The sequence below is a fragment of the Choloepus didactylus genome, chromosome 14, assembly GCF_015220235.1.
Source record: "Choloepus didactylus isolate mChoDid1 chromosome 14, mChoDid1.pri, whole genome shotgun sequence".
Lineage (NCBI taxonomy): Eukaryota > Metazoa > Chordata > Mammalia > Pilosa > Megalonychidae > Choloepus > Choloepus didactylus.
This window is the reverse complement of record NC_051320.1, coordinates 96,367,118-96,384,457: the sequence shown is the minus strand read 5'-3', so window position 1 is coordinate 96,384,457 and position 17,340 is coordinate 96,367,118. Positions and strand designations below refer to the sequence as shown.

At 54.3% G+C, this 17,340-nt stretch overlaps 1 protein-coding gene across 1 annotated transcript in view; it reads left to right on the top strand.

Moving 5' to 3' along the window:
• LOC119508915 (maestro heat-like repeat family member 5) overlaps positions 1-17,340 on the top strand; it is a 101,822-nt gene that overhangs the window by 16,044 nt on the left and 68,438 nt on the right. The window contains 10 exon segments of the mRNA XM_037802622.1: positions 942-1,049; positions 1,333-1,449; positions 1,964-2,083; positions 2,988-3,134; positions 3,744-3,866; positions 4,548-4,627; positions 6,650-6,808; positions 6,968-7,064; positions 8,324-8,455; positions 9,770-9,874. Of these exon segments, the coding sequence (XP_037658550.1) occupies positions 942-1,049; positions 1,333-1,449; positions 1,964-2,083; positions 2,988-3,134; positions 3,744-3,866; positions 4,548-4,627; positions 6,650-6,808; positions 6,968-7,064; positions 8,324-8,455; positions 9,770-9,874 (1,188 nt within the window).

The window sequence follows — 17,340 nt, the reverse complement described above, 5'->3', positions numbered from 1 at the left end:
ATAATAATAATACCTTACCCTAATTTCCATTATTAGCAAGGCTGAGTTTTGAATCCTTAGCTGCTTTATTTATGTATCTTTATCATGCCCATGTCCTCTAACCATTTAAAAATGGATCATTTGTCTTTTTTGAATTAATCTATAAAAATCTATTTATTGATTGATATTATCCTTTGGTAACAGGTGACAGCAAAAATATCAAAACAAAACTGCTATGACTTTCAAGTTAATTTATGGTGTTTTTGCCAAACTAACTTCTTTAAAGGTTTATCTTCACATTTCTCAATCTTTTAAGATTTTTGAATTTGTGTTCATATTTAAGGGAGGGGAATGCACACCCCAAAAGAATATTGGCATCAGCAATCCTGGAATTACTGAATCATGGAAAATTGGAAATAAATAAATCATAGTCATAAAATCATGCAATGTTTCAATCAGAACTTTTAGGACCTTACATTTTGAAGGGCCATTTCATTCATTCATTTTCTCATTCATTGATTCATTTATTCAAAGAAAGATTAGTGGAGCATCTACTGCACCAAGCACTGCTCAGGGGCAGGGGATACAGTCAAGTATGAAAGAGACAAAGCCCTGCCCTCCGGGTGTCCACACTCTGGGGAGCGGGGGGGTCTCGAGGGGCCGCCCTCAGTGGCTCTCACTGAGCATCTATTATGTCCAAGACCCCTGGGAGGTCTGGGCACATGTTGAGGAGCTGACTCCACAGCCTCCCAAGCTCATGGTTTTCCAACCTTACCTTGAACACCTCCAGGAAGGGAATCTTAAGGAGTGTGCTTCCCATCCATCAAGGAAAAGATGGTGAGAAGAGAAACAGGGGCAGGAAGATGATGGAGTCAGGACTCAATTCACAGATCAGAGAGGGGTGGGCCAGGGCCGGTCGAGGCTCCATGCCTGTCCCCACCCCCAACCCCGTCTGCCAACAGATGGCTGTCAAGTCGGTCCAGTTCCTGAATGCAGATGTGTGGTCCAAGGAGCTGCTGTGGGCACTCACCAAGCCTGACCAGATGCACCATGAGCAGCCCCCAGAGAAGGTGGGCCACACTCCTGCCTCCTGCCCACCACGCGGGCCTGGGGGCTTCATCCAGCAAGACCCAAGGCCCTGGAAGGAAGTGGGTGGGCCCAAATGAAACAGAGGTGGGGGCTGGGCAGCAGGACGTGAAGGGCCCCAGAGCAGGGCGGGGAGGCCTGGCTCAGAAGAGAGCCCAGGGAGGGCGGAGGCTGGGCCGGGATGCACAGAGGGGCGGGAAGGCCATCTGGGGTTTGAGGGCGGGGGAGGCAGGTCAGGCCCAGGACACATGCTCAACACTCCCCCAGGCCTTCCTGTTCACCTACTATGGGATGATCCTCCAAGCCGCAGAGGACAGCACCATGGTCAGGACGCATCTGAAAGCCCTGCTGGAGACGTCCCACCAGTGGCCCAAGCAGAGGGAGGTGAGTGCCCAGTCCCCACCCAGCCCCCTCCCTGTCCCCAAGGAGACCTGGCCCTCAACTTCCCAACCTGATCCCTGGTCTGAGTTGATCCCTAATCCTGATCACAGCTGAGCTTTCTGTCCCTGGCCACACCCTGACCCTGGTCACACCCCGGTCACATGAGGCCCGATCCAGGCCATGCCTTGGGCTGACCCCACCCACAGCCTGGATCCTCTTCCTTCATCCCACATACTCCCTGAGCCCTCATTTCCACCCGGGGGCAGGCAGACTTACAGCTGAGTGAGGGACATGGGCCAGGGACTCCTCTTCCCTCCTCCCCAGCCCACCCACGGGACCCCAGGAGAGACAGCCCCATGGGTTTGGGCTTAGAGTTGAGTGCGCTAAAGAAGCACAGTGCTAGCAGGAGATGCCCTGTGACCTCGAGAGAGTCCCCTCCCCTCTCTGGGCCTCAGTTTCCCATCCGCCGGGTCTGTGCTGGGACCCCAGGCCAGGCACACTGCCCCCTCCCTGACAGGGCATTGCCATCACCGTGGGGCTGGCTGCAGCCCGCCACCTGGACGACGTTTGGGCTGTCCTGGACCAGTTTGGCCGGAGCGGGCCCATCAAGTGGAGCCTCCACAGCTTCTCTCCAAAGGTACTGGCCTAGGGATTCTCGGGGGGCTCTGAGAGGCTGCGATGGGGGACCTCACCCTCCATGAAGGCTGAGCCTCCACACCAGGGATTCCTGGGGGCAAGGTCAGGAGCATCAGTCCCTCCTGAACCCCACTGCTGTGTGAGCATGTGGGGATCCCACAGCCCCTGTGCCTCAGCTCCCTCCTCAGCGGTCCCCCCACCCACCGATGGGCATGGTGCATCTCGAGGTGCCCAGAAGCAGCTCTCGCTGGGGCCGAGAGGCTGCCTCCTAGCTGGGAGCCGGCTGCTTGGCTGCATGACTGACTGAAATAGGAGACAAGGGCCAGAGGTCCACCTCGGGTCCCAGCCAATGGACGGCGGCGTGCCCACACCTTCCCCACCACGCCCCCAAACAGCTCTCGCTGCCAGAACCACACGGAGGCTTGGTTGGGACAGACGAGGGGAGGGCACCCCCCGCGGCCCCCGGGTGGGTTCCGAGATCATGGCTGACCACCGAGGATCCGGGTTACTGAGCAGTGAGCCACAAGTCGTCCTTGGGGGACATCTGGGAGGAGGCAGGACCCCGGGACCCCACCCACCCAGCCCCCACTCTTGGAGTCTCCAGAGGGATGGGGGTCTCCCAGGAGCAGAGGCTCCCTAGGTGGAGGTGTGGGGCAGATGCTGCCCCATCTGGCGGGAAGCAAGGGGGTGGGTGCGGGTGGGCACTGGGCTCCTGGGGAAGGGGATACCAGGGGAAGGGATGGTGGCGGCTTGGACTCCAGCCGTTTTGGCAGAGCCAGGCGTCCACCTGTTCTCCCCGACGTGGCCCCGCAGGCCCCTTTCCCTATCTCCTAATGAGGTCAGGGGAGGCCCCTGCCCCTGGGACACCCTCCCCCAGCACCCCCTGCCCCCCGCCCTGTGGTCAGAGTTGCGAGGACCTGCGCTGGAAGTGGGCGAGCAGCACCCTGCTCCTGGCCTACGGGCAGGTGGCAGCCAAGGCCAAGCAGCACATCCTGCCCTGGGTGGACAACATCCTGTCGCGGATGATCTTCTACTTCCACTACAGCTCCTGGGTAGGCCCCGGGCGCCTCGCCCTCCTCCCCGGGCACCCACCTCACCCACGCCCAGGGCCCCGCCAGTCTCAAGGTCTGCCCGGCTAGAACCCACCTGCCTCCAAGCCCAGGCAGCAGCCTGGCTTCCATACGCATGCCCCCCACCCACCCCCTCAAAAGGCATCTGGGCTTTCACAGGGACCCACCCACCCCTCCCCCTAAAGCAAACCCTGGGATCTGGCCTCTGGGTGGGGGAGTGGGTACTGGGAAGGCCAGGGCGACTTCCCATCACGCCTGGGGATAGCCCTGAAGATAGACCCTGGCCCATGCTCCACACCAGGGGTCTCAGACCCGGGAACTGCCACACGGGTGCTCAGGCTAGGGGCGGCCAGGGCCCTCGGGCACAGGCACCGCTCGCTGGGCACACGGAGGGTGTCACAGGTCCTTCTTCAGGTTTTTAGACAAACCCCGACAAGTCAAAATAAAGCCCCAGTCATGCAGCCCCCAGTGGGCAGGCACCTTGATGCCCCTTCGATCATGCCTCACCCTCGCTCTCCCCTGCGGCTCCTGGGCTCATGCCTGCTCCCTGACTCAGTTTCCCTCATCCCCCAACCTGACCTTGGCTGCCAGGATGACACCCTAAAGCAGAGTTTCCTCACCGCCGTCCTCCTGCTGGTGGAAGCCGTCACACGCGACGAGGGCGCCCACAGCTACAAGTTCTCCCAGACCTCCGAGCTCCTGGACTGCCTGACCGTGAGTGGGGGGCCCTGAGGCTTGGGAGGGGCTTCATGCGGGCAGGGGCGCCCAGAGGTCACCCGCGTTCCTGGCTCGGGTAGGAGTTGTGGGGTAGGACTGTCGGGACATGGCCCAGCCCCTCCCAGCAACCCTACATCGCCTGCCTCGCTCAGTTCCTACAGAGACCCCCAGGTACACCCACCTCACAGGTGACCCTGCTCCACCCACTCCGCACATCCCAGCCTCGTTCGGAGCCTAGACTAGTTTGCTAGAGATCGTGGCCTCATGGTGCTGCCAGGGTCGTGGAGGCGGCACATGAGAGACTGGATAATAAAATGATGATGATGACGATGATGGTGGCGGCTCCCATTCACCAAGCTCCTTCTGAGTGCCAGCGCTGTGGCAGCAGTTCTGCCCACCTGGCTTCCTGTGCAGCAGGGCTATTGTTCAATGAGTGACCGAGGCTCAGAGTGGTCAGGACACTGGCCTGAGGTCACGCAGCTAGCACATGTGACATGGGGTTTCACACCCAATTTGTCTGATTCCAAAGTGGTGCCCGGTGACAGCAGGTGCTGGGTGCCTGCGAGGGTAAGGGGCCAGCCCCGAGGTCTTGGGGTGAGGATGAGACCTTGTGCCAGAACTGGGACCAAAGCAGGCATGTGGGACTCAGCCTTTGCGGGGGGGGTGGGGGGGTTGCAGGTTTTGATGGAGAAGGAGCCCCCGGACTCACTGTGCACGTCAGTTCGCCAGCAGACCATCCACATCATCTCCAGCCTCTGGTAGGTTCCCCAGCCCCAGGACCCCTCGGCTCAGGCCTGGGGCCAACAGGACAGCAAGGGGGGACAGACAGATGTCAGGACTGTGCTGGGCAGGGCCTGGGGCCTGAGCCTGTGGTCCAGCCAGGGCCCTCCCCAGGGGGGCTAACCACACAGATACTCAAGGTCGGAGCAGCCAGCCACAGGCAGGGTCGAGAGAGCAGGCTCCAGCACTCAGGGGAGAAAGCACGAAGGGAAACTGAGTCTGGGCCCAGACCCAACAACCAGGGGAAGGGAGGGAGGCCAGAATCCAGAGGGCTCAGCGATCCGGGGAAAAGGCAGGGGATGGGGTCTGCCTGTCCACCCCCAGGAGGAGCCGGGCACAGGGGGCAGGTCCTGGGCCTGATGAAGGCTCAGGAGGGTCTGCAGACTCGGAGGCAGACCCTGCAGGAAGGGGTGGGAGGTCGGCTGACATGCTGACCCGCCTCAAGCGGATATTCCCGCCTCAAGCGGATATTCCCTCCAGCTGCAGAGGCTGGGGAGAGCACAGCTGCCACTGCAGAGGGGAGAGCGCCGAATGCTGGGCAGTGTGGACATGGGGGCCCGGGGGTTGTACCCCGACAGGCAGCAGAGCAGGTGGGGAAGCAGGCAGAACCGGCTCAAACCCCTCTGGGTTCTTAACCTCCTGCACCTCAGGTTCCTAATTTATCCACTGCACGGACGATTAGGGAGCACCTGCTGAGTGCCAGGCTCGGCTTTGTGAGCCAGCAGAGAATGTCTCTGTCCTCGGAGAGCTGACGCTCAGGGAGGAGAGGAGAGCAGAGAGCAAAGCACAGAGAGGACGGCAAGACAGAAAAATGGGGTGCGGGAAGTGAAAGGGGGACACATGACATCCCCACGGGGCTGAGGAGTGACTCGAGTGACAGCACACGGGTCCTGGCGCACTCCAGGCCCCGGGACACAACATGAGGCTGGGGAGGCCGCCCTAAGAGGGGCCAGACCTGGAAGGGTGAGGGAGTGGCCACGTGGGTACAGAAAGAAGAGCCCCTGAGGCTGAAGACGGGCGAGTGTGAAGGCCCGGGGGCCTGGAGGAGCAGCGTGGAGACAGGGTGGCTGAGCCGGGGAGGCAAGGCGCAGGGCAGGGGAGGCCCGGGAGGCCCGGGGCGGGATGCTGCGCGGACTTGGGCTCCTGCGCTGAGCAGCGTGGGACCTTCGGTGGGATTTGAGCACGGGGGGCCCATGCTGGGGCTTCCATTGAGAAGGATGCCAGGACACCTGGTGAGAGAGGGCGTGAGAGGGGAGGCCGCAGAGCAGCTGCAAAGGTAGGAGGGGAGCTGGGGGTGGGCCCAAGGGCACCTCAAGTTTATCAAATGCCAGCGACAGCGGCCAAGACAAGGTATGAGAACCAACCACTGGCTCTGCAGCCAGGAGGCCAGTGGTGACTGGAGGGAAAGGGCGGGGAGAGGACGAGGGCACCCCAGTTGGAACGCACTTGGGAGGGCGAGGAGTGGGCCAGGAGCTGTGAAGGGCCAAGGGCCCCTTCAAGTTTTACCATGAAGGGAAGGAGAGAAGTGAGGCAGGGACCGAAAGGGGAAGCAGAGCCAAGAGGATTTCTAAGGCAGAAGAGCCACTGCGGAGATGACCCTTGGAGAGTATGCGGTGAACGCCTGGCAGCGCCTGGCACAGAGGCCTCCAGTAAACAGCGGCTGTTCTCATTCACCCAGACCTGGAGGCGCGAGAATTTGGCCTCATTTGCTCAAGCAGAGTTGCCAACAACCAGGGGCATTCCCAGGGCCACGGCGAGACTCTGCCCGCCAGCACAGGGTGCAGGGCTTCACACCCCGTGCTCAGCCATGGGCGAGTCACTTGCAGACTCCCCCATCCACACGGCCCGACATGCAGCCCCAGGGAGGTGAAGTGGGGGAGGGGGGCAGGCGTCCTGGGCGGAAGCAGAAAGGGGATAAGGCCAAGGTGAGGGAGCCAGAAGGTGCGGACGTCCACTTAGCACCGCCGGCCCTTCTCTCACCACACCTGTCTTCCCAACAGTAAGCTGAGGCCGCCCCTGGACTTGGAGAAGAAATCGCGGGTCCTCTCCGTCTGCTTCCGCAGCGTTTTTGCCCTGCCCTTGCTGGAGGTCCTGGAGAAGCACACCTGCCTCTTTCTGGAGCCGCCTGACATACAGGTGCAGGCCCCAGCACCCGCCTGGTCAGCACCGGGCTTGTGGGCAGAGGATCCAGCACTGCCTGCTGCTCGGGCCTTGGGAGGGGGGTGGCTGACGGATGGGCCCCTGACCACATCTCAGAGCGGCTGGACGACCCTGGGCACGTCAGCTAACTCTCCGGGCCTCCCTTTTCTCACCCGTAGCATGCAAGGAGGTAACAGGGCCGAGGAGGTTGCACTACATCTAGGGGATGACTGGCCCCTGGTCGGCAGGTCCTTGAATGACGCGCCACGTGGCAATGTCAGGTTCACATTCTTCTGAGATCCCCAACTTCCCTGGCAACCCTAGAGAAGCCTAGTGGAAGGAATGAGTTCCCCAACCTTGTGGGGCCCAGGAGAGGCTGGCCAGGGCCCAGGACTCAGCCCAGCTCAGCCACTGAGTCCCTGCAACACCTGGACCCAGTCACCTCGGCAAGGTGCCCCTGCGTACAGTCCCAGCCCAGGCTCCTGGGGGTCAACAGCAAGGGGCAGGGAAGCTGCTGCTAGCTGGGCACCTGATGTGTACCCCCACAGAGCATTCCCAGCAGCCACCCACCCTGAGGGCAGGAGGCCCAGGGAAATGAAGGCATCTGAAGGGAGAGACAGGGTTTGAAACCCACCCCTACCCCATGGAGCTGCTCTTCCTGCCCTAAGAACTTTGGTTTGGAGAGATGAGGGGCCCAGGGCAACACAACCACTGCAGCCCTCAAGAAGGGAGGCATCTGCCCCCATCCTCCCCAAGAGTCCAGGGCACCCCAAAGGCAGGTGATGAGGCTGGGGCCAGCTCACCTGGGGAGCCTCTACCCCACCAGGAGTTGGGCCTGGGGCCTCCTGGTCATTCCACCCAATACCCACCTGGCAGGTAAGGCCAATGTCACAGCCAGTTGACAGGTGAGGAAAGAAGGCTCAGACAGGTGAGCTGAGTTCCAGCCAGCAAATGGCCAGGCTCTGCCCCGGCGGGCCACAAACAGGAGGGGGACCGGGTTATTTCAAGGTCCCTTCCTCCTGCCAAGCAAAGCAGTGGAAGCTGGGAGTCTGAGGTACAGGAGACCCAGGAATCAGGACCAGCTGTGACAATTGCAGGGCCCAGTGCAAAATGAAAACATGGGGTTCAAAACTGATTTAGAATTTCAGGAACGGTGACAGCAGAGCATCAAAAACAGCAAGGGCCCTTCTAAGCATGGGGTCCTCCTCAGGGATGGGGGCGGCTTGCAACCAGCACGCTTCTGAGTGGGGGCCCAGCTGCCCGGCTGTGAAGTGGCCCTGCTGGGATGAGCTTGCCTCTGCCACTGAGAAACCAGTGCCCTGGGGCAGGACAGGCCGTCTCCCTGCCACGCCTCCTCATCTGCCCCAGGGGGCTTGGGGACTTGGCCAGGGGTGCTGAGCCCACTGGTGAGTGGCTGCACGCAGGCCTGGGCACGGGGAGCGCGGGCAGTGGGCGCCACCAGCATTCAGAGGCAACCACAGTCCCACAGCTCTCGGGCCTGCCACCCGGCCTCAGCCCCTCGGTCCCCGCCACAGGCTGGCAGGCGCCTGACGGCCGGCACCTCTGTGCAGACCCTGTACGACAGGACGGCAGAGGCCCTGGACCAGCTGCTGCAGAGCTTCGTCACGCAGAGCCCCACCACCGAGGAGCTGCACATCCTGCTGTCGGTGAGGGCAGAGGGTCCCCGCCCTGAGCCGGGAGCCCAGGGGACTCAGGGAGGGCTTCCCCAAGGAGATGGGCCTGGACTGGGGGCGGGGGCCATGCGGGCAGAGGCAGCCGGAGGGCTGTCCCCATGTAGGGGTCACAGTGGCGTGGGGCCACTAGAGCGGGAGGGGCAGGGGCGGCAGGTGCAGCCTGGGCAAGTGGCTCTGAATGCCTCACTATGGGGAGCTGGTGGGAAACCGCCCTCCCCAGGGTCCCCAGCTGTGGGAGGTCTCACGAAGGCCACCCCTGACTCTGTCACCTGCCCGTGGGGGGTCTCACCACAGCAGAAGGGAAACCAGTCAACAGGCAATGACAGCCTGGGGCCCAGGGCAGGGCCAGGAGACAAGGCGGGGCTTAGAGGGTCAGAGGTCAGGCCAGCAGGATTTCACCCAGGAGCAGGGAGAGGGGGAGCACAGCAGGGGCCAAGGCAGGGCCATGGATGGGCCCAGTGGGTCAATGCAGGGAGAGGGTGACTGTGGCCATGTCACCAAAGGCAACCACAGATGTGTCCCCAGGAATCTGAAGAGACCCTTTATCTTCGTATCCTTGAGAACAGCTGACTCTATATGTTGCCTTAATGGAGAGACAAACTCTGGTTAAAACTAGCCAGTGTAACAATTTCAAGGTGGCAGGGAGCCCTTGCCCATGAAAGCACTGCTCTAGAGAGGGGTCCTGGGCTCAAAGCCAGTGAGGAGCCACAAGCCGCAAAGGGTTTTGTGCAGAGGGGCTGTGGGCAGCCCTGGCAGGAGGAAGGGCTCCTCCTCTGGGGCAGGGCTGCCTGGGCAGAGGGACTGGGAGGAGGCTGTGCCCTGCCCGGGGCCCCCCAGGCCAGAGGGGAAAAGGCTGGACTGGGGAAGGCGGGAGGCGGTGCCAGGAGCCAAGGGGTGGGGCCTGGGTGAGCAGGTGGGGCTCAGGGTGGGCGGGGCCTGGGGTCAGGGAAGGGCAGGGCCTTGCTTCGCGGGCAGAGCCTGGCCGGACAGTGGACTGGGCCCAGGTTGAAAGAGAGCAGAAACTGGGTCAATGGGACAGAGCTGGACTGAGGGTGGGTGGAATCTGGTCCACGAGGGCATGGGGGGCACGGGGTCCGATAGTAGCAGAACCTGGGCCCCAGGAAAGGTGGGGCTTTGCTCAAGGGGCAAAGCCTTGCCAAGGAGGTGGGCCCTGGCCCGAGAGGTGGGTTCTAGGCCCTAGGAGGGTGAGCCTGGTGGTCCCTCTCTAGTCTGGCCCTGGGACCCTGGGCTGCAGCAGCCCCCTCCCTGACCCTGCCCTCCCCACAGCACATGTACATCTGGCTGGCATCAGAGAAAGCGCACGAGCGGCAGCGGGCTGTGCACAGCTGCCTGACCCTCCTTAAATTCCTGAACCACAACATCTACGTGGACGTGAGTACCTGGCTCGCAGCTCCACACCCCTCCGCTGGAAGGGCCTTGCGTCCTGGGGAGCACAGCCAAGCTGCCCTCCTCCCAAAGCCTGCCAGGTTCCTGAGGTTCAAGGCCCACTGGGGCCCTGCCTACAGGACTCAGGGGAGGATCCCTGAGGCCCCCCCCAGTGGCCTTTTATACACGAGGAAAGAGGTTCAGCGGTGAGAGGACCCCTGCCCAAAGCCCTGTCAACACACCTGGAAGCCATGGACAGACACCTCTCTGCCCTCAGCCTTCTCACCTGTAAAATGGAAGGAAATGAGTCTCCCTTAGGTGGTTAGATGGGGTACTGGCCAAGAAAGGGCTCTGTAAACTGGGTGGCCCTGCACCCAAACCAGGGGGAGGGGCACTTCAGGGAGCAAGCACCCAGGGCCGCACTTCTCACGCAGCCCTCACTGCATGGTTTGCATCTTAACTTAGATCTTTCGATAAAGGCAGGGGTTGAAGAGTGACATCAGTGCAAGTGCAGAAGTGAGTGGTTCTGCCTTGTCAGCCACCACCAGCAATAACTCCTGAGGGGGCTAATGGAGAGATGGAAATTGGCCCTCACCTCGATGCCCAGCAAGCATGGAGAGGCAGGAGTGTGGAAGGAAGCAGGGACTGACTGTTCCGCCAAAGGGCAGCTCACTGCCCTCAGTCCTCCACCACTCCTAGAATGAGACAACCCCTCCAGAGGGGCTCAAAGTCAATTTCCACAATACCAGGCTGGGACTACAGTGAGGTGGGGCACTCGCCATGGGTGCAAAATGCCCAGGGGAGCCAAAAACTCCATAATCAAGATAAATATTATTTTTTCTTATTTTGAAATAAATTCAAAGTTATAGGAACAGTTGCAAAAACAATACTAACCCCATACACAGAATTCCATCATACCCTTACCCCCCTCCCCCGATAGCTCATTCACCAACTTCAACCTGCTGTCACATCACTATTTCTTTCCCTCCCTCCCTCCCTGCCTATCCATCATCCATCATCTATTGCTCTGTCTTCTGAACATTTGAGAGCTAGCTGCACACACCCTTGAACAAACAATATAATTCACATATACACTTCCCATGAACAAGAACATTCTGTTATGCAATCCCATTAAGTGCAGCTAAGAAGTATAAGAGATTGAACAATGGTAAGCTTACATTCTGTATTTCCTTTTCCTTATGTCTCAACTGTGTCTCTTTGAGCCACCTGTCCTCTATCCTCCAATCCCATCCAAGTTCATCCTTGCATTCAACTGTCATCTATTTAGACTGTCTTTTTTTTTTTTCAATTGTGGAAACATATATACAGCCTAAATCTTCCCATTCCACCCCCTCCCTAGCCTTCCATTAGTGGGATTAATCAAATTTAGAATGTTGTAATGCTCTTTCCCACCATCCATTACTAGAAATTTCCCTTCACCTCAAACAGCAACCCTACACTCATTTCTTAACTCCCCATTGCCCTTTCCCCCATTTCTCTAACCCATTCTCTACTTTTCATCTCTATGGTTATATTCTCTGATAATTTCTTTGTGTTTATTGTGGGGCTTAAAATTAACCTCTTAAATCCATATCAATCTTGTTTTTCTTTGATACCACCTTCACTTCAATAGGACACATAAACTATGTTCCTATACTCCTTCATTCCCACACCTTTATATAGTTGTCTAAAATTACATATTTTACGTTGAGTTCAAAACCACTGATTTGTCATTAGAGTTCGTGTATTTTATATCATGTAGGAAGTAAATAGTGGAGTTACAGTTCAAAAATTTTTGACTTCTATTTGTATTCCATTGTGGTTGGAGAAGGTGCTTTGAGTAAATTCAATTTTTTTTTTTTAATTTCTTGAGGCTTGTTTTATGTCCCAGCTTATGTTTCCTTCTGGAGAAAGATCTGTGATCACTGGAGAAAAATGAGTGTCCTGGTGATTTGGGATGTAAGGTACTATATATGTCAGTTAAAATCCTCTATATCTCTTTCTCCTTTCTTTGTTTTTCTGTTGGTAGGGCTCCCTCTAGTATCTGAAGTAGGGCAGGTTTTTTATTGGCAAAGTCTCTCAGCATTTGTTTGTCTGTGAAAAATTTAAGCTCTCCCTCAAATTTGAAGGAGAGTTTTGCTGGATAAAGTATTCTTGGTTGGAGATTTTTCTCTCTCAGAATTTTAAATATGTCATGCCACTGCCTTCTTGCCTCCATGGTGGCCGCTGAGTACTCACTACTTAGTCTTATGTTGTTTCCTTTGTATGTGGTGAATTAATTTTCTCTTGCTGCTTTCAAAACTTGCTCCTTCTCTTCAGTATTTGAGAGTCTGATGAGAATATGTCTTGGAGTGGGTTTATTTGGATTTATTCTATTTGGAGTTCGCTGAGCATTTATGCTTTGTGTATTTATATTGTGTATAAGGTTGGGGAAGTTTTCCCCAACAATTTCTTTGAATACTCTCTCTAGACCTTTACTTTTCTCTTCCCCTTCTGGGACACCAATGAGTCTTAAGTTTGGACGTTTTATTTTATCTATCGTATCCCTGAGATCCATTTCGATTTTTTCGATTTTTTTCTCCATTCTTTCTTTTGTTTTTTCATTTTCTGTTCTGTGGACTTCTAGGACACTGAGATGTTGTTCAGCTTCTTCTAGTCTTGTATTGTGAATATCCAGAGTCTTTTTAATTTGGCCAACAGTTTCTTTTATTTCCATAAGATCTTCTATTTTTTTATTTACTCTTGCAATGTCTTCTTTATGCTGTTCTAGGGTCTTCTTTATGTCGCTTATATCCTGAGCCATGGTCTTCTTGATATCCTTTAAATCCTTTGCCATGTTTTCGTTCCTCAATTGTAGTTCTTTGATTAATTGTGTGAGATACCATGTTTCTTCTGATATCTTGATTTGTGTGTTTGGAGTTGGATTCTCCATATCGTCTGGTTTTATCATATGCATTAAGATTTTCTGTTGTTTTTTGGCCTCCTGGCATTTGCTTTGCTTGATAGGGTTCTTTCAAGTTGTAAAAAAAAAAAAAAGGGATATCAATCTAATTTTTCAGAGACACAGTTTGGTGATGTACACTTTCTCTAACTAACGAGCAGATGGTGTCTGCAAGTCACCTATACCCCTCAAGTCAGTTCTCCACCTTGTCCCTGCAGTGTGTGGGGAAATGATTCTTGTGGGGTTCAACTGGAGAACTCAGTTTGGGTGTGTTGCTGGGGCCATCCGCCCTGAATGTGGGGTGTGTATATGGGTGGCCAGGGAGGAAGGACAGCTTTAATATTCAAATCCCCCAGGTTCCCGGAGATTCAAGGCTGCTGCAAGAGTCTAAGCCTTCATTTCATTTCAGCTCCAGACCCTCTCTCTCACTGTCCCACAAACCACCAGACTTGGTGTAGCGTCCCTGGGTTCTCCGAGCGGGTCCCCCATCCCAGCTGCGATCCTCCAGGACCTCTGCCGAGGGAATGCCTTGCTACGTCACCAGTGCACGCTGTCCCTCAAGGGAAGCCCTGGGCCGCCAGGCCATGGAGGGGCGCTTTCAGCCTGATGCAAAGATGGCCGAACGGGGCATCTCCACACCCCTCTCTTCACACAGTTCCTCCTTCCCAGCTCCGGGACAACTGGCAGGGCTCTGGGCTGTGGGCACAGCCCCGGGCAGGAGTTTATCCAGCCCTCCAAGGAGCCAGCTGCTAGCCGCAGGGTTTCTTTCTGCTTCCGGCTCTCCCCTCCGTTCCCCCAGCCCCAAGGGTATCTGCAGTGGGCTATCTTCCGGGCCAGACAACGAGAGGCCGGCCCAGCCCCCCCTTGCTGTGTTTTACTGCGTGGTTCCCACTATCGCTGCTGCAGCCACTCCTGGGGTTTTCCCCTTTTATTTTTTGTCGGTCTCCAAACACCAAACCCCAGCTTCCCCAGACCGCCGCACGGCTGCGGGTCTTCCAGCCAGCTCACTCACTTGTTTCAGAATGCAGACTCCCGGTTTCATCAAGTATACGGCCCCCTCAGATCTAGCAGACCTTGTCCAGCTGCTGCATCGCTGCAACCAGTATTCTGGGTCACCCTCTGGTTTCCATCCAGTGTTTTTCACGGAAGTGTTTTTTCGCCCTGTCTCACCTAGCCACCATCTTAGTTTCTCCTCAAGATAAATACTCTTTTAATGTGATGCTTTAAAAAGCCGAAATGGGACATCATCAACATGGCAACGTAAGACATCCCCTGAAAAAGGCTCCCCAGAAATTCAGTGAAAAAAAGGACAAATCTCACTTGTTCAAAACTCTGGAGGAAAGTAGAAACTGGAGAAGGATCCCACAAATGCTGAATCAAAGAAAGAGAAAAATACCAGGTAGGAAATTTCCATCCTGGACTGGCTGGTCCTCTCTCCTATCCCTCACTCGGTCTCACACAGCTCGGGAAGTGCCCAGAGGCAGCGGCTGGGAGCCTTCCCACCTCCCACTGGGGACACAGACTATAAAAACACTCCCAGCAGGAAGTTATATCCACACCCCTATCCAGACATGGAGACCCAGGGAGAACACAAGCTGCTGAGGAGTGCTGCTAACAAAAGGGCCCCAAGGAGGGACTTGGAAATTGAGGATTAGGGAGGGAGCAGCAGAACCTACTTTTTTCCCAAAAGCAGCGAGTGGCCAGGCAGAAACTGTCCAAATCAACAGTCTGGTGATCAGGGGACCACAGGAGGCCAGTACAACACCCAGGGAAGACAAAAAGACTGAGAAAACGTCAAGAGACCATGAGGAATGCCATCCACAGCTCCTGTGACCATCCCCACCCTCAAGGGAAGCAGCAGCTCGAGCCCTGCCTGCGGGGGGTGGCAGCTGCGGACTGGGGCAGCTGCGGGAGTCCTCCACCCCAAATGCAGAGGGGGACTGTTCTAGTTTCCTAATGCTGCCTGAATGCAAAACACCAGAAACGGATTGGCTTTTATAAAAGGGGGTTTATTTGGTTACACAGTTACAGTCTTAAGGCCATAAAGTGTCCAAGGTAACACATCAGCAATCGGGTACGTTCACTGGAGGACGGCCAATGGCGTCCGGAAAACCTCTGTTAGCTGGGAAGGCACGAGGCTGGCGTCTGCTCCAAAGTTCTGGCTTCAAAATGGCTTTCTCCCAGAACGTTCCTCTCTAGGCTGCAGTTCCTCAAAAATGTCACTCTTAGTTGCTCTTGGGGCGTTTTTCTTCTCACAGCTTCTCCGGAGCAAAGTCTGCTTTCAACAGCTGACTTCAAACTGTCTCTCATCTGCAGGTTGTACTTTCTTCAAAGTGTCCCTCTTGGCTGTAGCTCCTCTTCAAAACATCACTCACAGCTGCACTGAGTTCCCTCTGCCCATCAGCTCATTTATATGGCTCCAGTGATCAAGGCCCACCCTAAATGGGCCAATCAGAGTCATCACCCACAGCTGGGTGGGGCGCATCTCCAAAGAAACACTCAAAGAAATCTAATCAAAACTGATAACGTCTGCCCATACAAGATTACATCAAAGATAATGGCGTTTGGGGGACACAATACATTTAAACTGGCACAGGGACACAGCCCAACACTGATAATCAGGCAAAGTGAGAACATGGGATCCTGCCATTTCATCCCCTCCCAAGTCAGACACCAATGGGCACCACTGTTTCAGCTGCTTCAGAGGTGATCTTGGAAAAAAACAATAAAAGCATGCCTTCCTGGGGTTGAGGGGAATAGGTAGCCAAAAAGCACTATCTGCTGGGCAGGCAAGAAAGTGCAGGAAAAAAGGGCTTTGGGGAGTCTTTCCAAGTATATCCTAAGGTCCCACTGGATCTGGTCTACACCCCCTGCATGGGTACTCAGCTCTGTTTGGGCTGGGATATACTGACAGTCCAACTGTCAAAAAAGAGCCTTAACACAAACCCAATCATCAACAAAATCCTAGACAAGGGAGAGAAACCAACCTTAAGAATAATCCATCAAGTGATTAAAATCAGATGACTAGATTTCAGCAAAAAATCACAAGGCATACTAAAATGCAGGAAGATACGTCCCAAAGGAACACACTGAAAATTCAGAGGAGACAGAATTTGGAACTAATCAAAGATGTTCAAATAAATCTTCTGAACAAACTCTTTAGATGGCTAAAGAAATAGAGAAAATTAAGAATGCATGAGCATAAAGAAGAATTTGAAAGAATACATAGAAAATGACATCTTATGGAAATGAAGCACATTATAGATGAAATTAAAAATACGCTAGAGACACATAACAGTAGATGTGAAGAGGCAGAAGAAAGGATCAGTTAGCTAGAAGACAGACCACCTGAATTTGAACAAACAGAAGTGTACATGGAGAAAAATTGGAAAAACTTGTGCAGGTTCTCAGGAAAAATTTTGACAACATGAAGTGCACAAACATATGCATCATGAGTGTCCCAGAAGATCACAGAAGGGAAAAGGGCGAGGAAGAATATTTGAGGAAATAATGGCTGAAAATTCCCCAACCCTTATAAAAGACATAAATATGCAAATCCAAGAAGCCCAATGTACTCCAAACAGAATAAATCAAATGGACACACTCCAAAACACATACTACCCAACTGTCAAATGCCAAAGAGAAAGAGAGAATTCTGAAAGCAGCAAGAAAAAAGCAATTCACCAAATACAAGGGAAGCCAAATAAGACAAAGTGCTCATTTCTCATCAGAAACCATGGAGGTGAGAAGGCAGTGGTAAATATATTTAAGATACTGAAAGAGAAAAACTGCCAGCCAAGAATTCCTTTTCTAACAAAGCTGTCCTTCAAAAATGAGGAAAAGACTAACAGCTATAATCTAGCAACTCCCTACATTCTTTAGAGCTGAACTGCAAGATCTCTTGAAAGGAAATCTGAGCAGCAGCATACCTCTGTGGCCACTACTTCAGCATAGTATAGCTAATACCACAAACTCTAGAGCCCAAATCCCTGGGTTCAGCATCTTTAAGTAAGGCATTACCCAAAATCTCAGCTCAAAGTACAGAGTGATTTTGGGCAAGTTACTCATCATCTGTGTGCATCCATTTCTTCATTTATAAATTGCAGAAGTAACAGTACCTACCTCATAGGATTGTAATAAGATTAAATGAATTAATATATCTAAAGCACTTGTGCCTGAGTCATGTTAGCCCTATATAAGTATTAGTTGCTGTTGTTATTACTATTATTATTCTACCAAATTGCTCTCAAAAAATGTGCCACCGATTTTTCTTCCCACCATCCCAACAATGTATAAAAAAAGTATTCACTTTTCTCCATACCTTTTCCAGTACTGGACTGCATAAATCTTTTTAGTTTTTGCCATTTTGGTAGCCAAAAAGTGGTATTTTGTCTTAATTTGCTTTTATTTAATTATTATGAAGTTGAACATCTTTTCATATTATTGGCCACTTACAATTCATCTTCTGTTTGTATACTTGAGGGTTTTATTATTTTCTTACTGATTTTTAGTACCTATTCATAGGTACTAT